The sequence below is a fragment of the Heptranchias perlo genome, chromosome 2 (genome assembly GCF_035084215.1).
Source record: "Heptranchias perlo isolate sHepPer1 chromosome 2, sHepPer1.hap1, whole genome shotgun sequence".
Lineage (NCBI taxonomy): Eukaryota > Metazoa > Chordata > Chondrichthyes > Hexanchiformes > Hexanchidae > Heptranchias > Heptranchias perlo.
This window is the reverse complement of record NC_090326.1, coordinates 65,494,695-65,520,496: the sequence shown is the minus strand read 5'-3', so window position 1 is coordinate 65,520,496 and position 25,802 is coordinate 65,494,695. Positions and strand designations below refer to the sequence as shown.

The 25,802-nt window shown below is 42.4% G+C and overlaps 1 protein-coding gene across 2 annotated transcripts in view; it reads left to right on the top strand.

Moving 5' to 3' along the window:
• Positions 1 to 25,802, top strand: part of osbpl3b (oxysterol binding protein-like 3b) — a 226,963-nt gene that overhangs the window by 146,011 nt on the left and 55,150 nt on the right. For both annotated transcript variants that reach the window (XM_068001962.1, XM_068001971.1), the window contains 3 exons: positions 16,311 to 16,448; positions 18,130 to 18,223; positions 25,194 to 25,438. In XM_068001962.1, the coding sequence (XP_067858063.1) occupies positions 16,311 to 16,448; positions 18,130 to 18,223; positions 25,194 to 25,438 (477 nt within the window). The remainder of the gene's footprint in view (positions 1 to 16,310; positions 16,449 to 18,129; positions 18,224 to 25,193; positions 25,439 to 25,802) is intronic.

The window sequence follows — 25,802 nt, the reverse complement described above, 5'->3', positions numbered from 1 at the left end:
TTGGAGAGAGAAATGGACACTGAGCAGTTGTGAGGAAAGAGTTGGAAGGTAATCAAAATGTTTTGAGGAAGCATTTGAAGGTGGGGAGAGATGTTGCAAGGTGGAGAAATTTAGGAAGAGTGTTCCAGAATGCATGGCGCAATGGCTAAAAGCATTGGTTTGGGGTTGAGGGAGCGGAGATATGCACGGTAGCCCAGATTCAGAAGGAAGGGTATGGAGCAGGCTGCAAAGATAGATAGGAACATGGCTATGCATGTATTTGTACACACTGACAAGGATTTTGAAGTCAATATGTTGATAGAACAGGGAGCCAGTAGAGAGTGGCAACGACTGAAGTGATGGATGAGTGGCAGGCAATAGAATTTTAGATGAGTTGAAGATAAGCTGAGCTCTGGTCGAGCGGGAGGTTGTGCTTAATCAGCTACAGATGGTTGATCAGCCAGCATGGGGTATCAAGAGCCAGGATGAGAGTTTCTACTGGGAGCCAAAGAGGATAGCTTCAGTTTTGCCATTGCTCTGCTTCAAATAAGATGTCAGACAAGCAGTTAAATAGCACAGAAACTGTTGTGAAGTTGAGGGTTGTGGCAGAGAAGTAGGCCTTGGTGTCGTCATGCATATAGAAACTGACCACATGCTTATTGACCAGGAGCAGCATGTAGCCACACAAAAGCTAGGAGGTTAATGAGAATGCTCCTTGAACTGTAAAGATTGTTGTTGAGAAGAAAATTTCAAGTCAATAGCAGCTGTAAAGTATTTTGAATTAAAATACAAGCACAGGACCAAAAGTTAAGAGTTTTAAATTTATCATAAAATGCAAAATTTGTTTCAAAAGAATGGATGAACACTTGATTTGGAAACGAGTGAAGGGGTATAAATTTGGCAATGAGATAGGATGTAGCTTATCTGAAACGGTTATACAAAATAGATTTCAATCAGTGAACTAGACAGACCAACCAATGAATTCTTATTCCTATTCTTATGTTATTACAGGCCTGCTCCTTAACAATAAAACTCTAAATTACTACTGGTTCTCTGGCAGACTAATGGCCTTATCAATTGGCAGAGAGTATGGACTCAATTTTGAAATGGTGGTGGGTTGGGGGGGGTGGTGACGGGTCGCTTGGCAAACCTGCATAAAGAAAACTTATTGTTTCCGACGCCATCGCATGGTGATTGATGATAATTAACGTGCTTGACATGCTGGCTGCCATCAGGAGCTGCAATGAGAGGGGGGAGGAGAGAAAGAGAGAGAGTGAGGTGTCATCCGGCGCTGGAATGGAAGATTTTGATGGTGGGGAGAGGGGAAGATTAGGGAGGGTGGGTGGGAGGAGAGGGAAGATCGGGGGGAGATCGGAGAGGGAGACATTGGACATTGGAGCAGGGTGGAAAGGTAGTTTGTTTTGTGTTTTAACTTCCTTCAATGGTTTTTGATGTACTTTATTTTGTTTCTTTTTCCCTGATCCGGTCATTCATGCCTGGTTTCACCAGGCGCGAATCAGAAGCAGTGGGCCAGATAAGTTAAAAATAATTTATAACCATGTAATCTGTCACAAGTGCCTTAAGTACCTCAATGAGGTACATTTGGCTCCTTAACTGTCATCCTGCCGGCTTTAATTGCCGGCGGGACTTCTGATTTCGGGATGCCCATGCGCACACAGGTGCGTCCGTGGGGAACTTGGAAGTCGGCGGGTTGGAACCGGTTTCCGAACCTGAACGGGATTTTCGGAGCTCCCCTGCCCCCAACGCACCTGCAATTTCCCCGTAAGATTGAGCCCTATGTGATTGGAAAGTACACTTTTCAGAGCTAATGATTTCTCTTTGCTGTATGCTTGGGTACCTATGTATAAAAGTTTAGTTTTTGCAGTATTGCAAATCTAATTTTTAAATTTAAAAAAAACTTTAGCTTTGATCACGAGCCATTTAAACAGAATATGTATATATGAAGATAATGGTCAAAAGAGTAGTATGAGGTTCAAGTGGAGGGAAGGGATGCTGCAACTAGAATAGGACAGGAAGTTGGGCAAAATGACTTTTTATGCTTTTCTCTTTTTTTCTCCATTTCTAAATTTGATTTCTTGTGGGATTTTTTTTTTGAATTCAGCATGGTGACTCATCAATATATATTTGCTGTAGAGTAGGTTTGTCCAGAGTCATGTGGTTCCCGGGTAAATGTGGATCTTATTAAAAATTTAAAATCAAAATATTTATCTGAGCACAAACTCACTGTTAATATCATCCTTACTGTTTGAATATAACTCTGCTTGTACTGACTGATTTTGATTGGTCTTAACCTTTAGCATGTTGTTGTAGGCCCAGGGAATAACTGTTAAAAGATTGGGAACACTAGGATCCTACATATATAACATTACAATTAAAATCTAAACAAGAAATGGATGAAAAATCTTAATTTTATGCTTCAGAAAAAAATTCCTGGAGTTTGTTTCACTGGGTAACAGCTATTTTTATTACCTTTTTTTGCTTAGGAGTGTAAGGTCCTTAATGACACTGAGATATGGGGCCCGATGTTACCAGGGCTGCGGGATCTCGGCGGGGGGGGCGGGGGGGGGGCTATCGGACGCGTGGGTAACGCGCCCGGTGAAATTAGTCAGCTTCCCGCGCGATTGTAGCATCCAATCTACTAATTGGATACACTTACCTGCTCCTCCGGGTTCCCCACTGCTGATCTGCGCGTCGGGCGGGCTGCGCATGCGCAGTACGATCTGTCAGCTGGAGGAGCTCTATTTAAAGGGGCAGTCCTCCACTGACAGATGCTGCAACAAATAGCAAAAATTACAGCATGGAGCAGCCCAGGGGGAAGGCTGCTCCCAGTTTAATGATGCCTCACTCCAGGTATCAATACATGGGGTGAGAAGGAGGGGGAGGACAGAGATCTTCCTCCCGGCGTGCGGGAGGAAGCGGCCTGCCTCTGCCACCAGGAAGGCCTGGCTCGAGGTGGCAGAGGAGGTCACCAGCGCAACCAACATATCGCCCACCTGCATACAGTGCAGGAGGCGCTCCAATGACCTCAGTAGGTCAGCCAAAGTGAGTACACGTAGTCTTTCCCCTACACTCCATCTGCCACATCACTGCCCCCACCCCACATCTCCTTCAGCACTGCCAACACAACTCTGTCACATCACCCCTCATACCCACTCAAACCTCATCCTCATCTTACCTGCACCTACTCACCTCGCCAGTACTCATCCCGCCACTACCGCTCAACCCAATCCTCATACAATCTCATGGCTCTCTCTCATACTCACCCTCTCGTGCAGCTCTTTCACGGCCAGCCTCACTCAACCTGCCACCACCTGTGCTGCAGCTACAGGGCATGCATCACATATGTGCAGTAGGCAGCGTAAGGCAAACGTGTCGTGAGCATGAAGGGGATGCACAAGGGTGTTTGAGGGTTTGTCATGGGTGTTACTTATATTGAATTTCTGACCAACTCACATTACATATTATATTGGCACCACTACTGCCATGTCTTCGCGAATCCTGTCTGGTTTGTGCAATAATGCCCTCTCCTGAGGATCACTATGAAGACCCACAACTGATGCCACACATTGTGTCACTGCAGAGTGGGTGTAGGTGTATTTGTAGGGCTCTTTTGCGCAGACGACTGAGACATCGACGATATCCCCGGTTGCACCCTGGAAGGATGCGGAGGAGAAGTTGTTGGGGGCAATGGTGACTTTGACAGCGACAGGTAAGAAGATGGTGCTCGGGCCAGCCAGGAGCAGCTTGGCATGAAGGAGGCTGCAGATGTCCACGACTACATGTCGAGTGACTCTGAGCCTCCGTGTGCACTGCTGCTCAGAGAGGTCCAGGAGGCTGAGCCTCAGTCTGTGGACCCTGTGGCGAGGGTAGTGCCCTCTGCGACGCATCTCTCTCTGTGGTTGCCCTCCCTCCTGCTGTGCAGGTGGATGTGTCACAGCACTGTGTTGTGGAGCTCCACGTGTCAGAGGTGGACGGCGTGGATGGCGAGGCTGGTTAGGCTGGTGATGCTGTTCGCCCTCCGAGGAGGTCATAACTGCAGCTACGGCGGCCCCCATCCGCAAGATGTACATCTGAGGGGGTCCGCAAGGTAGGTACATGTCTCTGGACCCCGGGGTAAGTGTGCAGGTTGGTGACTTTGACTGTCAGGAGGAGGGTGGTGGAGGCCAAACTTTGTCCCAAGTGACAGAGTGGCCTCCTGCAATGAGTGAGGGTCTCTCCCCCCCCCCCCCCCCTCACCTGTCAAATGGACCTTTGCAGCTGCCACAGGCTGACAGCTGCAACACGTCCATTTGAACTGGGAGTGTTTCCCCCAGTATGGGAAACAGTCCCAGTTTGCTCTAAAATCCCACCCCTCCTCACATAATCCCTTATTCAGGTCAGTTAATGACCTGAAATACCTAAATAAATACCTTCAAGTGGAACCCCGCTGGCTTTAATTGCCTGCGGGATTCCCACCAGCGGGGGCTGCGCGCGCACGCCAGCGCGTCAGCGGGGAACCCGGAAGTGCGCGGGTTCGGGGCGGGCTCCGGTCCCGCGCCGGGATTCTCTGATTTTCGGAGCCCCCCCGCCAGGAACGCACCCGATAGCGGGTGCTAAAATGACGCCCATGGTTGTGGAAGACCATTCAACCCATGCTAGCTCATTCAACCACAGTGAACCTACAGTTCTCCCCCTCCTACCACCCTTCCCCAAAAAATCCCAAGATTACAGAATCCAACTGTTTCCTTTATTTTCACTATACTACCTGGAAGTCCAGTCCAAGTTAATCATTTTTTACCTTTCAGTAGTTTAAACCTATGCTTCCTGATCACAAAATAATTTGAAACAGTATTCCAAATAAATAATTTAGAAAATGTAAATGCCCTCATATGCCACTATAAAGTTCCTTTGTCATCTCCTTCCAAGACCCGAGTTTTTTCAAAAGCCTCAGTCCTACATAAGAACATAAGAAATAGGAGCAGGAGTAGGCCAATCGGCCCCTCGAGCCTGCTCCGCCATTCAATAAGATCATGGCTGATCTGATCCTAACCTCAAATCTAAATTCATGTCCTCTGGGACTAGAGCCAATCTCGTGCCTTTTCTTCATTGCCTTTATCTTTGGTGATCAAAACAGAACACAGTACTCAAAGTTTGATCTTACCTGAGTACTGTCCAGTTTTATAATAAAATTCTTGTTTCAGTTTGGGCTTTTTCCCAACTGGAACTTGTGTTCACAGCAAAATGGTGATTTTTCAGAGCACACTGAGTCTCTAATGATACAAAACCTGTGCCTTTTATATGTGTATCCCCAGAATTAACCAATCCTCCCCACTTGTTGTTTAGCTGTTGAAGATGCCCATGTTGTCCCTGCCTCTTTCAAAAGGCAGAAAATACCACACCAGGTTCAAACTAAGGCAGGTTTATTTGTGTTGAATAAAAATAGAAGCAGTAAGATACTGACACTACAATACAAAAAAATAGAATCTGCCCACAAGGGGTTTAAATGCCCTTTTTTAGAACCAGTTTCTTGCACAGCTAGATAAGTGACACAGCATTTGTCAGAAAGTCTTTCATAGCCCTTCACAATGCATTATTATACATGGATGGTGTGACTTTCCAGTACACTCACAGAGCTCAGTTTTTTAGCCAGAAATAAAGACAAGATTTCTTCAGTACTTGTAGTCCAAAGGCCTCTGAGGTCAGGGTTATTTACTCAACCACGAGTAAAGACGCAATTAATATTGTGTATCATGCTAATGAGCAGGTGCTGACACATCATCCAGGTATCCTGGTTAAATGCTTTCACTGCCTATAATTCAGTTTGCATCTAAATAAAGCTCAGTGTCCTGACTAAATTTCTTCCCCTGCCCCATACACATGTCATGATGTGGAGATGACGGTGATGGACTGGGGTGGACAAATGTAAGCAATCTGACAACACCAGGTTATAGTCCAACAGTTTTATTTGAAAATCACAAGCTTTCGGAGCTTACCTCCTTCGTCAGGTGAGTGAGGTTCTAAAATCGCATAGCATATATTAGGCTCGGAGACGGTCACAGCAATCAAAGGTGTCGTTGGTGTTCAGACAGGTTAGCCACGGAAAACATTACATCCCAGTAAACTGAATACACAATGGGTCAGATTACAAAGCCAGAGAGAGAAAGAGACCAGAAAGGCAGAGAGAGAGAGAGAATGTCCAGTTGTATTAAAAACAGATAACTTTTTTTTCCGCTGGTGGGGTTACGTATAGCGTGACATGAACCCAAGATCCCGGTTGAGGCCGTCCTCATGGGTGCGGAACTTGGCTATCAATTTCTGCTCGACGATTTTGCGTTGTCGTGTGTCTCGAAGGCCGCCTTGGAGAACGCTTACCTGAAGATCGGTGGCTGAATGTCCTTGGTTGCTGAAGTGTTCCCCGACTGGGAGGGAACCCTCCTGTCTGGCAATTGTTGCGCGGTGTCCGTTCATCCGTTGTCGCAGTGTCTGCATGGTCTCGCCAATGTACCATGCTCCGGGGCATCCTTTCATGCAATGTCAGCCTAGATTTTCTGAAGATTTGCTACGTGTTTTTGGTAAGAATTGGAAATGTGGTGTGAAGCCGTTGTTTTTTTTTATTTGTTCATGGGATGTGGGTGTTGCTGGCGAGGCCAGCATTTATTGCCCATCCCTAATTGCCCTTGAGAAAGAGGTGGTGAGCTGCCTTCTTGAAACGCGGCAGTCTGTCTAGTGAAGGTTCTCCCACAGTGCTGTTAGGTAGGGAGTTCCAGGATTTTGACCCAGTGACGATGAAGGAACGGCGATATATTTCCAAGTCGGGATGGTGTGTGACTTGGAGGGGAATGTTCACGTGTGGTGTTCCCATGTGCCTGCTGCCCTTGTCCTAGGTGGTAGAGGTCGTGGATTTGGGAGGTGCTGTTGAAGATGCCTTGGCGAGTTGCTGCAAAGCATCCTGTGAATGGTACACACTGCAGCCACAGTGCGCCGGTGGTGGAGGGAGTGAATGTTTAGGGTGGTGGATGGGGTGCCAATCAAGTGGACTGCTTTGTCCTAGATGGTGTAGAGCTTCTTGAGTGTTGTTGGAGCTGCACTCATCCAGGCAAGTGGAGAGTATTCCATCACACTCCTGACTTATGCCTTGTAGATGGTGGAAAGGTTTTGGTGAGTCACTCGCCACAGAATACCCAGCCTCTGACCTGCTCTTGTAGCCACAGTATTTATGTGGCTGGTCCAGTTAAGTTTCTGGTCAATGGTGACCCCCAGGATGTTGATGGTGGAGAATTCGGCGATGGTAATGCCGTTGAAAGTCAAGGGGAGGTGGTTAGATTCTCTCTTGTTGGAGGTGGTAATTGCCTGGCACTTGTCTGGCGTAAATGTTCCTTGCCACTTATCAGCCCAAGCCTGGATGTTGTCCAGGTTTTGCTGCATGTGGGCACGGACTGCTTCATTATTTGAGGGGTTGCGAATGGAACTGAACACTGTGCAATCATCAGCGAACATCCCCGTTTCTGACCTTATGATGGAGGGAAGGTCATAGATGAAGCAGCTGAAGATGGTTGGGCCTAGGACATTGCCCTGAGGAACTCCTGCAGCAATATCCTGGGGCTGAGATGATTGGCCTTCAACAACCCCTACCATCTTCCTTTGTGCTAGGTATGAATCCAGCCACTGGAGAGTTTTCCCCCTGATTCCCATTGACTTCAATTTTACTAGGGCTCCTTGGTGCCACACTCGGTCAAATGCTGCCTTGATGTCAAGGGCAGTTACTCTCACCTCACCTCTGGAATTCAGCTCTTTTGTCCATGTTTGGACCAAGGCTGTAATGAGGTCTGGAGCTGAGTGATCCTGGCGGAACCCAAACTGAGCATCGGTGAGCAGGTTATTGGTGAGTAAGTGCTGCTTGGTAGCACTGTCGACGACACCTTCCATCACTTTGCTGATGATTGAGAGTAGACTGATGGGGCGGTAATTGGCCAGATTGGATTTGTCCGTTTTGTGGACAGGACATACCTGGGCAATTTTCCACATTGTCCGGTCGATGTGCTGGCTCCCTGACCCCTGCTGTGTTTTTTTTGGCGATTTTCTGCCATATTTGCGTGGGCAAATCACATGGGAGAATATTGACAAGGAATAGATCATCTGACCTTTTTCCCATCATTAACACCTTAGTAATGCTGAAGACCAGGAACACTGATGCATTCCTGGTGTCCAGTATAAAGGCAGTGCAGCGGTAATTTAAAACTTGAAAGGGTTACATTGTCTAGTGCAATTGATCAAGTGTCAGATTTCAAAAGAAATTAAAAAAGTAACTTTCCATTTCAGCCAGTACCTCCAACCAAATAGTCATTTTCCATGCACTCCACCTTTTCCCCGATCCCTCGCCCTGAACTTGAGGCATGTGACCCAGTAGCAGTAAAAATACCACCAGCAGTCCACCAAGTGCATACAAATGAGCTTGTCCCCAGAAGATCCACTTGGGGTCAGGACACAGGGAGCACTGCCTTGTTGGATTGAAAAACATCGGTTTTCATCTCCTAGCTACCATCTTGAATTTGGGGTAAGGGAAGGTGGCTTCCGTTTTACCTGTAGCAACTTAAAAAAAATTAAAAATTCATTATTTGCCACAAAAACTCTAATTTATTCACAGTTGGGTCGAATGGCCTGTTTCTGTGCTGTAGTTTTGATGTAACTCGATGTAAAAGGAGGTCATGATAAAAACAGCCTGTTTTGGGTGCCACAGTCTCTATTTTGGGAAGTGCAGGAATTTAATTTTTTTCAGTCTCAATACAAAAAGGTGATAGAAACAACTATTCTGTTCACTGCTACATGTTAGTTGCCTTATTTTTTGTTCTAGCTGGTAACCTGTTCAGTTAGATATGGGCTCTTATGGTCCTGCCCCCTCCCCCCCATTTATCTGTGTTTTTTCTTATTCATTTTGCTGATGGAGCTCCTGCCATTTGTTTAATTTCTTTTTACTTCCTTAACTTTGAAGGTAGACTTATAGTCTGCAGTGATGAACATTTGTACTAGCCAGCTATTTAGTGTGGTTAGTACTATGATCTCTCAACTGCTTGGCATGTGTTTTTATTCCCCACAAGTGGGCCAATAGTGCTAATACAATTTTGTATTCTGACTGTATATAAAGAGTTGCTGAGTACCCAGAATATAAAGGAAAGCATTCATTGGGGTTTGTATTTCATCACCAATTTCTACTTCCTTCACTTTGGGAATGCTGTAAATTCAATAATAAGCCCATTAGTGGAATGTTCAAGTATGGATTTAGAAAAAAGTCCAAAAAATTAGCAAAGTTGATGAGCAAGTGGTCTGTGGAATTTAAGGTAATTTTGATATGTCTCTGTAAGCACGGAGTACAGAACAGTAAAGTTTGATGAAAATTATGTAATGCCAGATAAACGTCTGTATACTTTCAAATTTCTCTTAAATCACATTGCCCTCTCTCCCACCTTTTGAGTCATAGACCACACAGTACAGCAGTGCTATTCCAAATGATTAGAGAGAAGGCAGTAAAACTGTTCTTACAATTGTGTATTTGCATCAATTGATTCCTTGTTCCAGACCACATTAATGATTAAGACTTTGCTTAATTTACTGTTTTAGAAGACTTGCAATAAAACTGTCTGGGTATTGCTAAAAGTTTTATTTTTTTTAATCAGAAAAGTTTTATATAGAGGAAATTTGGTGTATACTCATTAGCTGTAGGCCCTGCTAGGTATGTGTCGACCATGATTCTACATTTGGGTGGCGAAATTCAAATCAGCTCACTTGATTTGAATGTTGCTTGCACCAGATGTGCTGCCAGCCAGCAACAAGGTCACCTAAGCAAGGCAAAGGAAACCATTTCAGATTGGCAGCCCAAAATTAAAATTTGAAGAGCAGTTGCTTACCATTGAGTTACTGCCTAAGATTTTAAACCTGCACTGAGGATCCCATACACAAAAGCACCACCATGTATCAACTGGAACAATCTGTTTAGAAACAGTTGTGTTAAAGATTTTTTTTAACGTGTAGGAAGGTAAAATCGAGAACCAATATTTTTCTGCTGTAATGAATGTATTTCTCCAAAAAATCACTTATGACAGCACTATTTTGGCAACAATTTAACGCTAACTTATGGGTTTCGCAACAGCTCTTGTTTCTTTTTTGTAATGAAAATAGAGGGAAAACAAATGACCAAGTAGTCTGCATAAGTAATCCACACAAGTTCCCAATCTGGGGAAAGCATTGATTGTGGTTTAGGGAGAATGAAAATTCAGAGAGCAAGCCAACCCATGCCACTTTTGGACAAAACTAGATACCAGTTCAAAGAGCCATTGTGAAGTCCTGGGAATAGAATTTTATTCTAGTCGTCTTGTCAGAGAATGATGCATAATGATTACTATTCAGTAGAATATTAAACAATATACTAAGATTTCCTACATCAAAGTAAGATAATATAAGGGTGAGCCTATTCTGGTTTTTCACGATTACTTCTAAATTTGTTCCATGCTTTAGAATAAGTTGCATTTTGTGGGGTCAAACTTTTCAGACATTTCATGATATAAAAAGAATTATGAAAATACAACAAAATGACTTCACCCCACAGCAGTTCAACATTTTCATGATCCAGTTGCATTGGCCATTGTTGAGTGTTAAAGGATTAGAACTAAAATCTGCCCCTTTCTGATTTCAAATATTTCAGATGGAAACTGAAAATTGCCCAATCAAGAAATCGTATAGAATAGCTTCATTTTTTTTTAATGGCATGGATATGAATTGAGTTTCATTATTGTGATTTAAATAAAGAATACACTATTTTTAAAAAACTTCTAATTACCCTGACGTGAAATATTTGATTATAAAAGCAAAACGTTGGAAATACACCGCATATCCATCAGCATCTGTAGAAAGATGAGAACCTATGTCAGAAATCAAAGACTCAGTGTGCTCTTCCTGGTTGTAATTTAATACATCTAACTTTTAAATATTGCAGAGTAAATGCTTTCTAATTTTGACCAAAAACCCAAAATCCAGCAGAGTGGTTTACAAGTTATATATTCATCAAATGCCCCAGTAGCATGACAGTGTAATTTATCACATACTTTTTTAATTAAATATTTTATGGAATTATCTCTAACATATACAGTAGGTTAATGCAATCCTGCTGTACACTTGCATAGTGACGAGCACTGAGGTACTTCTTCCAAATCATTAGAAAGAAAGTAGTTTTTAATGTGTATTTGCATGAATTATTTGCATGTGTGTTTCAGCCAAATGGGCAACTCATTTTCTGTTGCACTGTTTTGTACTGGATTTAAATGGAACTTACACAACAACTTTATTGAAAGGGTTGTTGAATATTTTAACAATGCAGCTTGGGTTATCTGATCCTTCGTAATTAATTAAAACTCAGAAAAATGGAATATTGCCTCTTTTTAAAAGGTCGCAAGATAAAAGAGAAATGCAATATTTCTGGTGAACTTTTTAAGACACTTGCAGTTGAGCATGTTTGCATTGCATTTTCTTTTTCAAATATATAATTAAATCTGTCCTTTTTTGACAGTTGCATGCAATAACCACAATGAATTACACCTTGGCACTTAATTAGGTTATGATTTTAGTTGTCCCCTCCAAGTGTGTGTTTATTAATTTTAACCCTTTTGTAAGCAAACATTTAAAAAACTTTAAGTGGTAACAGTGGAAAAAGCGAGGACATTGCGCTACATTTTTGATAGCTACAACTTGTAAGCAAAAATGAAGTATGGGCACGCTGAACCTCGAGGGACTTGCACCATTTTTTCCCCTTAAACAATATCCATCTTTATCAAGGAAGGAATTCTGACGTTAGGAAGGGAATATTTTTTCCCACTTTTAAAACCATTGTCTCCATTCCCAAGTCAATTAAAACTGGGACCAGGTGCAAAATAAAAGCTCCCTCTTCTGTGCCCCAATAATGTGTCTTATTTACCCCATACTGTGCCAATATAAATTATTCCATTTCCCACATCAGCCATCCATGTCAACATATGAGAAAGGACAAGGGAAAAAACCAATTGATCCATCCAGCTTGTCCCATCCAGACATGATCCTGCCTACATGCACCATTAATGTACCACCCCGGTCACACAAACTCCTAGGAGAGGCAACAAAAAATAGGGAACAAACTCTAGGAAAGTCCTCTTTACATAGAATGTACAGCACAGAAACAGGCCACTTGGCCCAACAGGTCCATGCCAGTGTTTATGCTCCACATGAGCCTCCTCCCTCTCTACTTCATCTAACCCTATCAGTATATCCTTCTATTCCTTTCTCCCTCATTTGCTTATCTAGCTTCCCCTTAAATGCATCTATGCTAGTCGCCTCAACTACTGCATGTGGTAGCGAGTTTCACATTCTAACCACTCTCTGGGTAAAGAAGTTTCTCTTGAATTCCCTATTGGATTTATTAGTGACTATCTTATATTTATGGCCCCTAATTCTGGTCTCCCCCGCAAGTGGAAACATCTCTACGTCTACTCTATCAAACCCTTTCATAATCTTAAAGACCTCTATCAGGTCACCCCTCAGTCTTCTCTTTTCTAGAGAAAAAAGACCCAGCCTACTCAAGCTTTCCTGATGGGTGTAACCCCTCAGTTCTGGTATCCTAGTAAATCTTTTTTGCACCTTTTCCAGTGCCTCTGTCGTTTTTATAATATGGAGACGAGAACTGTTCACAGTAATTCCATGTGTGGTCTAACCAAGGTTGTATCCAAGTTTAACATAACTGCTCTGCTTTTCAATTCTGTCCCTCTAGAAATGAACCCTAGTGCTGGTTTGCTTTTTTTATGGCCTTATTAATCTGCGTCACTACTTTGTGGTTTGTGTATCTTCACCCCCAGATCCCTCTGCTCCTCTACCCCATTTAGATTCTTATTATCCAAGCAGTATGTGGCCCCCTTATTCTTCTTACCAAAATGTAATACTTCACACTTATCTATATTGAAATTCATTTGTCAATTACATGCCCATTCTGCAAGTTTATTAATATCTTCCAGTATATTGTCGCAGTCTTACTTGGTATTAACTATATCGCCAATTTGGTGTTGTGCGCAAATTTTGAAATTGCACTTTCGATTCCTGAGTCCAAATTGTTTATGTAAATAGTGAACAACAGTGATTCAATCACCAATCCTTGTGGAACACCACTTCCCACCTTTTGCCAGTCTGAGTAGCTACCCTTAACCCCTATTCTCTGTTTTCTGTTTTGCAGCCAGCTTGCTATCCATTCTCCTACTTTTCCCTGACTCCACACACTCTGACCTTAGTCACGAGTCTACTATGCGACACCTTATCGAAGTCCTTTGAAAATCTAAATATATTACATCTACTACATCACACTTGTCTACCCTTTCTGTCTTTGATCCCTGAAAATAAACCAAGCAAACTCCAGGGGACTGCAGTAACTGATACTGCTGACCCCACTTAGCTTCTATGACTTGCTAATCTTTCACTCGCAGGAACTCATCCAGCTCCCTTTTGAAGGCTTGAAGTGAATCCATACTCACCATGTGCTCTGGCAGTCTCCTCCAGAGATCAATGACTATGAAATGTACTTCCTAGCGCCTAACCTAATCACTGTCTCAGCAGCATGGAAGCAATGGCCATGGTAGCTTCAGTGTTTCATGTACAATGCCCCACCCCGCCGTTCTGCAATTTTAAGAGAATAACCCTGCATGTTATGCACGTCTGGAATTACCTTAACCTGAATGTATCACACTGGGCTTACCCACATTGAAGGACATCTGCCACACCCAGGCCTATTTCCCCAATGTGTCTAAATCAACCTGCAGTCTTACTTATTTGTATAAAGACTTAACTCTCTCTCACCTTGGTGTCATCAACAAACTTAAGGACTGTATTCCCAATACCTTCATCCAAATCATTGATAAAAATTGTCAAGAGCAATGATTCTGACATGGATCTTGGGGATTCCACTAGTGACTGTATTACATGCAGTGCTGCTACCATTAATAAGCACCCTTTGCATTTGCAAATGTAACCAATTTACAATCCAGTTTAAAATTTGATCATCAATCCCACAGAAATAAACCTTACTTAACGCCTATCTGTGTGGTACTTTATCACAGGCTTTTTGCAAATCAAGATACCCACTATCTACTGGGCTACCATCATCAACCAACATTGTGACCACTTCAAAAAATTCAAACAAGTTGGTGAGACAGGACCTCCATCTCCAAAAGCCATATTTTGATTCCCTAATAACTGCAGCTCTTTCCAAATGATATACAGCATATCTCTAATAATCCCTTCGAGCAACTTGCCTATAACTGATTTCAAAATAACTGCCCTATAATTCTGGATTTACCACCTTTTTTAAACATTGCCACGCCATGAACCTTCCTCCCGTCAATGGGAATATTCCCAGACCTTAATGAACTGCCAAATAAGTGAGTCAGCAGCTAGCATAACACAGCCCCCGCCAATCCCCCCCCCCCCCATTTCTTTTTATAGTCTAGGGTGAATACCATCATGGCCAGCAGCCCAATCCACTTTAAGAATCCGAATCCTGCCTAGGATTCGGATTCTTAAAGAAAAAAGTATTTTTTTTGCAAGAATGTGTGCTTCAGAGGTCTGTAAATTATCCATGACCTTGTCAACTAGTGTGGGCTTGCACGTTGTAGTTGAGTGATGTCCTATTTAGGGAACTATGCAGCATGTGATTTGTTATTGATTAGTAGAAGTTCCATTCACTTGAAAGAAATCATTCATAACATTTTTGAAGGGTGTTTCTTAGAATGTCTAGACTAAATAATATTTGATTATCGACAATATATTTAACCCCTGTGGACTGCCAGAAATGGAAAGACTTAAAATGGTGCAAGCCACCTGTCCTTTCCAGTGCAGCCCAGCCATCTGTGAACTTCACATCTTGCTAACCTATTGCTTAAACAAATTTTTAAACCAGCTACAGAAATGACTTCACTTTCAACAATGGTTTCCGTCAAAAAAAAGGGCGTTCTGTCCATGTTTACCATTTGAATTATTGTAAATGTATATATCCTCAATAAGGTAGAAGCTATTTGTTGGACTTTGATCAAACTTGAATGAGTTTTCACATAGGCCTGAGTTTGTTTTACCAAATAACTAACTCGAAAATTAACATGTCTTTGTGCACCCATTATAAACCTTGAATTGTCCACTCAATGCATTTACCATTCTTCACTAATCTTATATAAACTTTTTTTGATTCCTTTTGAAAATTCAGTATTCATTGTCTGTTTGTGCTTTTGTTTTTGTCCTTTCAGCTGCATTTTAAAAAATTTTGTTGTGAAGTGATGCTCGTGAAATTTATTACAATTGTAGTAAAAAGCAAGAGAAACGTAATAGCCTTAGTCCAAACATAATGATTACTTGAGTAGTAATTGTATTTCTGTTTGTTGATTATTTATGAATAAAAGTTTTAAATAGATTTTATGTTAATTATTTCAGTCCGGTCAATCCAAAATTAGTTCAAATTGCTAGGGAAAGATGAAAGTAAGTTAATTATTTAATCATTGAGTATATTAACAAACATTTTTTTCTTGCAAGTTTTCTCCACTCCCCTCCTTTCTTGGATACACTGACTTCTTGTTGAGCTCCACTTCAGGTCACTTTCGAGTACCGTGTCCACATGGCCATCCATCATGGGTGAGCCTAGACAGTGGGAATGGTCCGCGGCACAAAGAAAATGGTCAGGAGGGTTCCAAAAGGAGGGGAATCCCCATCGCGGGGTTGGGGGGGAAGCTCGGGCAGGGGAGGCCCAAGCTTTCCTTGTGGAGCTAAGAGGAACACCTCTGCCTCACAAGGAAACATTTTTTTTTATTTTAAATTTAAAAACTCTTCGTGCCCTGGCTGCTAATCCTGGCAAGTTTGCTTGGCAGGGAAACTGCTACTGCTCCCCCTCTCAGGCCTCAGGTTAAAATATCAGATCAGAACCCGAAGAGGTCATTGGAGCTTGATCTGCATGTTTAAAGAGGACTTCTCTGGCTTGGGGAGGGTGTCCTGCAATTTAAAAATCAGAGATCTCGATATCGTTGCCAAAATTACATTGTCAACAACCTCTGGTACTGCAGTTACTAGTATTGTTTTATGTGGGTCATTTTTGATATACTAAATCTAAGAGTACTTGATCTATTTTTTTAAAAACTTACTCTACAAATATATTTATGAACTGTTTTAATTTTCAAGTTATTTGACTAATACATAGAGAAGGACAGTTTAAAAAGGTGATTACCAAATTCTTGACACATTGGAATGTAATTCTAAGTATTTCAGTTTATTCTTTCCTTGTCTTGCAGCAGCAAGACCTTGCTCAAGTAAACAACCCTCTGGTCCATCAACTCTCAAATGAAAGCAGGGTCTCTCGAGCAGACTCTCTCTCTGAGTTCTTTGATGCACAGGAAGTCTTGTTGTCTGCAAGCTCATCAGAGAATGAGGTTAGTGTGTGTGTGTGTGTGTGTGTGTGTGTGTGTGCGCGTGCTGCAGAAATTATTCACTAATGACCTATATACTGGTTAATGATGCATTGTGCGTTGTTGGGAAGAACAGCTGTTGTGGTATGACCTGACCCGAGTTTGAATTCCAGTCTCAACTAGCATTTCTATAGTAATGGTGAGTTTTGTCCATCTTGACTGGACCTACTGTGAATTCTCCCACTTTTGTTATGGGACTTGTGGCAGGTCAATCAGGGTTTGGTACTGGTATCCTGCATCTGGGGGTTTGTTGCTTTCCTTATTGAAGAGGATAGTATGAATTTGGGGAGAGGGAAGAAAGATTTTTTTTAATGCAGTAACCATATTTATTGTAGCACCTGCATGTACAAGTTTAAAAAAACCTGTGTAGCTTGCTTGGAAATGCATAAGGGTTGGAAGTCAGTTGAGGGCACATTCAGGCTTGGCTGTGACGGCCCATATTGCGGAAAAGCCTGCTGACACGAACTGTACCGGCTTACTCATGAGAAAAGTCCACTTTGCGGTACTATGTCCAGCACCCATACAGTCATACACCACCAGCAGGAGCTGATTACTCCTGGAGAACAGAAGAGGAAAATTGGCTGAGCAATTTGGCATGGGGAAATGTAACACAAAAAAGTGCCCAGAATTTTAATAGCTGGAATTTTGAATACTTATAATAAATATATTAATGGAGGTAGATACATCAGTCATTAATCAGTGCAGCTGCTAGTGTTGAGCTGGATGTAAATCTGTCAATTTCAGTGACTCCTGTTAAACTCACTGGACCCAAACTGCATGAAGCACCCAGTAGTGTAATGATGGAGTGCTCTGCAATGGTGTGCTTATACAGCCCGTATCCTTGATGATAAAATGTTACAAGTTCTTTCAATACACAGTCTAACCTAGTCATTGCAGACTACTAAAACACGGCTTGTTATAATGCTTTCTCCTGGTCCCAGTCTAAATTTCCTTTGAAGTTAGTTGGAAAAGAAGATCAAAATCTAAGAACTACTATTTTGATGATCTGTCTAAGTTTGTGATGAGACCTGACCTTAGTTAACACATGGTGGTTTTTGAATATAATTAGAAAATTATTTTTGTTCCCTTTTTTTCTTCTTATTTGGTCTTTTACTCTATACAATGTGGCAGTGAAATTCAGCTTTGGCATGGGGCGCAAAATGGGCAGCAGCGAATCGGTCGCATGTTATACGCCCCACTCGATTTTCCTTTCTATTGACGTCAATGAAAAGGAATATCGGGCGAGGTGTATAATGAGTGGCCGATTCGCTGGCGCCCGTTTTGCGCCCCTGCCAAAGTTGAATTTCACCCCTTATATCTGAAGAAGATGGATAGGAGACCTGCTCTCTGGTTCCTGCCTTTCTTTATTTAGAAGATGCATGAGAGCACTGTATAGTGATATCTGTTCAGACACTTCGTGGGCTCCACTTAGTGCCTCCTTTTTAATATATGAATGAGATAGGTCAAAGTGACGAGCATCCTGTGACACAGCTCAGGGCTTTTGCTTCAAATGTTATTGCTCTATTGTGCATGCATACTAACAATATTACTTTGTTGTCTTGTATTGATACTGATGCTTGTTATTTTGGTGGATATTATTTTGGGTGCTTTGAGAAGTGTGAATAATTTTTTTTTCCTGTTTTAGGCTTCAGATGATGATTCATATGTCAGTGACATAAGTGACAATATTTCAGAGGACAACTTGAGTACTGAAGCAGAGACTGATGCTCAGAATATAAGTAAGATCATTCAGTATATTTTCAGCTCTTGGCTTGTTCTTTTCCAGCAGACATGTGGTGTACCCAGACACGTGCAGGTGGCATGGATCAATGCTCACTGAAGAGAGGAATTTTTTTTTTTTATTTAATAAAAAATGCCATGGAGTAGGAGTGGCACTAAAAGCTTTTTCAATCTTACTCCATTATATAAGATTGCAAACAATTCTTTTCTTTTCAGAATTTTATCACTGAGATTTGAAACGTCATTTGCCCTCAGTTGATGAAATTAGGTGACACCGTGCAATTTGTAAGCTGTAACAGTTTGATTTTTCTAGATTCATGGATTCTTATCTAGTTTATAAAATAGTGACCACTCAATACTTTAAATAGACTGACAGGAAAAAACAAATTCTATTTTGTCCCCCTCCAGTTTCTTATACCAGTTTTGACCCCTTTTTTTTAAGATAATGAATCGTGCTGGAGTATGATTCATACTCATATGAATTAAGAGCAGGAATAGGCCATTCGGCCCCTCGAGCCTGCTCTGCCATTTGATAAGATCATGGTTGATCTGATTATGACCTCAACCCTACTTTCCAGTCTACCTTTGACTCCCTTGTTAATCAGGAATCTATCTAACTCAGCCTTAAAAATATTCAGTGACCCTACCTTCACCGCTTTCTGGGGAAGGAAGTTCCACAGACTCACGACCCTCAGAGAAAATTTTTTTCCTCATCCCCGTCTTAAATGGGACACCGTTATTTTTAAACTGTGGCCCCTAGTTCTAGTCTCTCCCACAAGGAGAAACATCCTCTCCGCACCTACCCCTTCTGGTCCCCTCAGGATCTTATGTTTCAATAAGATCACCTCTCATTCTTCTAAACTCCAGTGTATACAGGCCCAACTTGTCCAACCTTTCCTCATAAGATAACCCCCTCATCCCAGGAATCAGTCGAGTGAACCTTCTCTGAACGGCCTCCAAAGCAATTATGTCCTTTCTTAAATGAGGAGACCAAAACTGCACACAGTATTCTAGATGTGGTCTTACCAATGCCCTGTACAACTGTAGCAAAATATCTCTACTTTTTTATTTTATTCCCCTTGCAATAAATGACAACATTCCATTTGCCTTCCTAATCACTTGCTGTACCTGCATACTAACTTTTTGTGATTCATGTACTAGGACACCCAGATCCCTCTGTACCTCAGAGTTCAGCAATCTCTCTCCATTTAAATAATGTATTGCTTTTCCAGTCCTCCTGCCAAAGTGGACAAGTTCACATTTTCCCACATTATACTCCATCTGCCAAATTTTTGCCCAACTCGCTTAACCTATCTATATCCCTTTGCAGACTCCTTGTGTCCTCTTCACAACTTGCTTTCCTACCTACCTTTATGTCATTAGCAAATTTAGCAACCATACATTTCGTCCCTTCATCCAAGTCATTGATATAGATTGTAAATAGTCGAGGCTCAAGCACTGATCCCTGTGGCACTCCACTCGTTACATCTTACCAACCTGAAAATGACCCATTTATGCCTACTCTCTGTTTACTGTTAGCTAACCAGTCCTTTATCCATACCAATATGTTACCCCCTACACCATGAGCTCTAATCTTGTGTAGTAGCCTTTGATGTGGCACCTTGTCAAAAGCCTTCTGGAAATCCAATTACATCACATCCACAGGATCCCCTTTATCCACGTTGCTTGTTACTTCCTCAAAGAACTCTAATAAATTAGTCAAACATGATTTCTCTTTCATAAAGCTGTGTTGACTCTGCCTGATTGCATTGAGATTTTCCAAGTGCCCTGCTATAATCTCCTTAATAATAGATTCTAGCATTTTCCCTGTGACAGATGTTAAGCTAACTGGCCTGTAGCTTCCTGCTTTCTGTCTCCCTCCTTTCTTGAATAGAGGAGTTACATTTGCTATTTTCCAATCTGATGGGACCCTTCCAGAATCTAGGGAATTTTGGAAAATTAATACCAATGCATCTACTATCTCCGCAGCCACTTCCTTTAAGACCCTAGGATGAAGTCTGTCAGGACCTGGGGTCTTGTCAGCTTTTAGTTCTAATAATTTTTTCAGAACCCTTTCCCTGGTGATTGTAAATGTTTTAAGTTCCTCCCTCCCTTTCACCTCTTGATTCACAATTATTTCTGGCATGTTATTTGTATCCTCTACAGTGAAGACAGATGCAAAATATCTGTTCAATTCATCCGCCATTTCCTTATTCTCCATTATTAATTCCCCAGACTTTACTTACCCTTTATAAATATTCTGTGGGCACTGGAAGCTTTCAAGTGCCTGAAGTGACCAGAGGTGCAGTACTTCACCTGTGAACCTCGACAGTGCCGTCAGAAGCACACTTTCGGCAAGGGCCCTGGTTGATAATCAGAAATAGGAACCGTTGTTGATTTTTCTTCCCACACTCCTCTCCCAGAGAGGGGATGCTGAAGCCCATTGTGATACCTCAAGCATCAGTTTGGCTGAGATCAGCTAAATCTACACAGAGCAAAGACCATACCTGGGATCTTGCTGGCCTGTATTGTTCAGTGTTACATTACCCACAGTATATCGAAGTGTTGTGGAATTTTAATTAGTAATGGTTAGAACAGGTGCTCTGTCTCCAGGGGAAAAGGTGTTATTTTTGTCCGATGGTTCCATGACATCATGTTGCAATTCAGAATGATTGTGTTGTCTTTGTAAATCTATGAAAAATCAATTTGAAAATTACTTTTTCATGAAGATCGTGCCCATTTAATTTTCTTCTTCCACGAGATAAACATATAGTTCTAGCATTAACCTCCTCCGACACTGATAGGTTCGGATCCGATGCTGAGACAGTTATGTGTAAATTCAGTGATCCCGCACTCCCAGCAGTGAGCCATTCTTGAAGGAAGCACATATCTCAGATAAGCCCTGATTCTCCACTCTAAGCTCCCTTCAAGTGTGGCTCAATGCTAGGGATCTAATCACTGAATTTACCCTCCGTTGTTTACAGGCCAACTCAGTATGATTTCTAACATAGAGTTATACAGCACGGATAGAGGCCCTTCGGCCCTTACGTCAAAAAATATTCACCAGCTGAGAAGTACACTGACTCTCTAGAACAGTGACTGTTGGGTAGGCAAAAATGACACAGCAGGATCCCACAAATAGCAATGCGATGAATGACCAGGTAATCTTTTTTAGGGGTGGTGGTTGAGGAAGGAATGTTGGCCAGGGCAGTGCTTCCTAGTGCTATGGGTAATTTAACATCCACCTGAATAAGTAGATGGGACCCAGTTTTAAGTCTCTCTGAAAGATTGCATCTCTGACAAGGCAACACTCCCTAGACTGGAGTGTCAGCCTGGATTATGTGCTTAAATCCTGGAATGTGGTTTAAAACCACAGGCTGCTGACTCAGAGGTGAGAATGTTACCAACTGAGCCATGCTGCCACATATTGTGTTCCCTGCAGTGATATCTTTGGGTCTGCTGGTCCTACTGTCTTGTTTGCAATAAGGCAAAAAAAGATTGAATTAACAGACCAGACTGCCTGCATTTCTAGAATTCTACCAGTGATCCCAAAACCACCTCCAAGAACTACTAGTGTTTATATAATGCCTGAAATGAAGGAAAATGCCCCAAGATATTCAGAGGGAACCAAGGTATTTAGAGGGAACCATTCATGAAGCTTTTGTGGGGGATGTGATAGAGTTGGCCAGAGTCCTGGATGAAGGGATGGGTTTTCAGGAGGCTTTTAAAGGTGGCGGAAATTAAGACGAGCGTTCAAGAGTGGAATTGAAATAGTTGAAGTTTCTGTCACTAACTGTGGACCAGAGACGGGGGTAGGGGATAATAGGTGATGCCAAGAAAGTTGTAGAGGGAGAGTGGGATGAGGCCATTCAGGGATTTGTAGATGAGGACAAGGATTTTAAATATGATGCTTTGGGGGACAGGGAGCCAAGGAAGGTCAGCAAGGATGGGCATGATGATTGAGTGCAACTTAGGACAAGATGGAAGCCGGTGGCAGAGTTATGGACAAGTTGGAATTTGTGGCGGGTGGAAGGAGGACATTGGAGAAGTTGAGTCTAGAGGTGATGAACTGTGGAAAAAGGTTTTGGCAGCAATGGGGATGAGGTAGAGGGCAGAAACAGGCGACTTGAGAAATTCTGCCTCATTCAACAACAACTTGCATTAATATATCGCCTTTAAAGTAGTAAAACATCCCAAGGTGCTTCACAGGAATGTTATCAAACAAAATTTGACACTGAGCCACATGAGGTATTAGGACAGGTGGCCATAAGCTTCGCCAAAGAGGTACATTTTAAGGAGCGTCTTAAAGGAGGAGAGAGAGAGGCAGAGAGGTTTAGGGAGGGAATTCCAGAGTTTAAGGCCTGGGCAGCTGAAGGCACAGCTGCCAATGGTGGAGCGATTAAAATCGGGGATGCGCAAGAGGCAAGAATTGGAGGAGCGCAGAGATCCAGGAGGGTTGTAGGGCTGGAGGAGGTTAGAGATAGGGAGAGACGAGGCTAAGGAAGGATTTGAAAACCAGGATGAGAATTTTAAAATCGGGGTGTTCCCGGACCAGGAACCAATGTAGTTCATCGAGCACAGGGTTGATGGTAGAATGAGTTAGGAAACGGGCAACAGAGTTTTGGATGAGCTTCAGTTTATGAAGGGTGGAAGATGGGAGGCCATCCAGGAAATCATTGGAATATTTGAGTCTAGAGGTAACAAAGGCATGGAATGAGGGTTTCAGCAGCAGATGAGCTAAGGCAGGGGCAGAGAAGGGCATTGTTACAGAGGCGGAAGTAGGTAGTTTTGGTGATGGAGCGGATATGTGGTTAGAAGCTCATCTCAGGGTCAAATAGGATGCCAAGGTTGTGAACAGTCTGGTTCAGCCTCATAAAGTGGCCAGGGAGAGGGATGGAGTCAGTGCTAGGGAACGGAGTTTGCGGCAGGGACCAAAGAAAATGTCTTCCCAATATTTAGTTGGAGGAAATTTTTGCTCATCCTGTCGGACAGGCAGTGTGACAAATGAGAGACAGTGGAGGGGTCGAGCGAGGTGGTGGTGGTAGCGGTGAGGTAGAGCTGGGTGTCATCAGCGTACATGTGGAATCTGACGTGTTTTCGGATGATGTTGCCAAGGGGCAGCATGTAGATTAGAAATAGGAGGGGGCCAAGGATACATCTTTGGAGACTCCAGAGATAACGGTGCGGGAGCAGGAAGAGAAGCCATTGCAGGTGATTCTTTGGCTACAACACTGTTTACTCATCCTATTATAAAGGGCCCAACATATAAACTCAGTAGAAACATAACCTGTACATTTAAGAGTGTTCCAAGACCATTGTCCACTGGGAAATGCACAACGTACCAATAATTCTGTGCGACAAGGATGCTGAACTGCCTATAGCAAAAGATGTCTTGCAAACCACCAATCTCCAATCTCCAATCTCCATCTCTTGGGGCATTCATTTCTGTAGATTTATGTGGACTGTTTTTGAAAAAAAAAATTGCACTAAATGTCAGTTATAATGTCTGCAAGTATATAAGCTAGTATTTTGTTATTTGATTTATGACCAACGACATGCAGAGCCATCCATATTATGTACCATTTGCTGCTGAGGGGAGCATTGAAGAACATATTTGCACTCAGTCTTTTTTCTAGCTTCTTGCTCATTTTTTTCTGAGCTGCCTCAGCCTTTTACTATATTTATAAATTATTTGGATGAAGGAATAGAGAGCCGTGTATCCGAGTTTGCTGACACCACCAAGTTAGGTGGCGCAGTAAATAGTGTAGATGGGAGCAGAAAGTTGCAAAGGGACATTGATAGATTAAGTGAGTATGCAAAACTGTGGCAGATGGAGTTAAATGTGAGGTCATCCATTTTGGATCTAAGAAAGATAGATCAGAGTATTTTCTAAATGGTGAGAAGTTAGGAACTGTGAAGGAGCAGAGAGATTTAGGGGTCTAAGTACAGAAATCACTAAAAGGCTAATAATTTAAAAGGCTAATGGAATGTTGGCCTTTATCTCAAGGAGGCTGGAATACAAAGGGGTGGGAGTTATGTTACAGTTATATAAAAGTTTGGTTAGACCCCATTTAGAGTACTGCGCTCAGTTCTGAGCACTGTACGTCAGGAAGGATATATTGGTTTTGGAGGGAGTGCAGTGCAGATTCACCCGAATGATACTGGGGAGAGGTAGCATGATACTGAGGAGAGGTAGCATAGACTAGGCTTGTGTTCCCTTAAATATAGAAGATTAGGGGGTTGTCTAATTGAGGTATTTAATATGATTAAAGGATTTGATGTGGTGGATAGAGAGAAACTATTTTCTCTGGTGGGGGAGGCCAGAAGAAAGGGGCATAACCTTAAAATTATAGCTGGGCCATTCAGGGTGATGTCAGGAAACACTTCTTCACACAAAGAGTAGTGGAAATCTGGAACACCCGCGCCTCCCCCCCCCCCCCCAAAAAAAAAGCTGGTGAAGCTAGGTGAATTGAAAATTTCCAAAAAAGGGATTGATAGATTTTTGTTCGGCAAGGGTATTGAGGGTTACGGAACCAAGACTGGTCGATGGACTTAAGATACAGATCTTATTGGCCATGATCTAATTGGCGGAACAGGCTCGAGGGGCTGAATGGCCTACTCCTGTTCTTATGTTCCACGGATCGTGCTTCACAATACCTGTGATGTCCATGACCACTGACAAACTTCTGATCAATTCTTCCTCGAGGAGGAAGAAAAAGAGCAAGCAAAATTCCCGTCCAGGGTGAAATAATTTCTTTGTACAGTATATCTAATATGACTGACCCTATGTTCAATGATGTCAAAACTGATGCACTGCTGTTGCTGCACTTCTTTCCTGAAGAATACCACTGGGGTAATGTGAGTACTTGTCTTGAATTGTTTGTACAAAACTAACTGAAAGCAACCACCATGTGGTTTGATACCAAATCTTCACAAACCTAAGCAATATTAATTTTTCTTAAAACACAGGCCATGCGCAAAATTGTACAAGTCACCATACTAGAAGATCATGCCTGCCAGCTCCAGGACCAAATAACAGTAACATAAGCTTGTGGAATATTCTAAGGAATAACATAGGGAAAGATCTTTCTAAGGTTTCCATGCCAGTTCAGTTAAATGAACCCGTGAACACACTGCAGCGCCTCTGTGAAGAACTGGAATACAGTGAGCTACTGGATAAGGCATCTCAGACAGATGACCCATTTGAAAGAATGGTAATTAAATATTTTGTTTTCGTCTGCACATTCACAGTCTACTCTAGATACAGGGTGTATTTATGAATGTATTATTTATGTGTTGTATATAGAGATATTGATTCCCCCATGATTTTGCTCATGGTAAATCAGAGGGACTTGACAATGGATTCTTTTGTGCGTGCGTGGCCCTGATCTCTATCTGTAGATTGATGTCTACACGACGTGCTCCATATCTGCCACTCTGTCATTGCTTTTTGTCTCTGTTACATTTATGCTTGTTTCTTTCCTTGATGTGTGTCTTTTTGAGCTGATCTGTTTTTTTCTCTTATCTTTGTGCCTGCATTGCTTTCTGTCTGAGCCGTTGCAATTATTTATGCCTTTC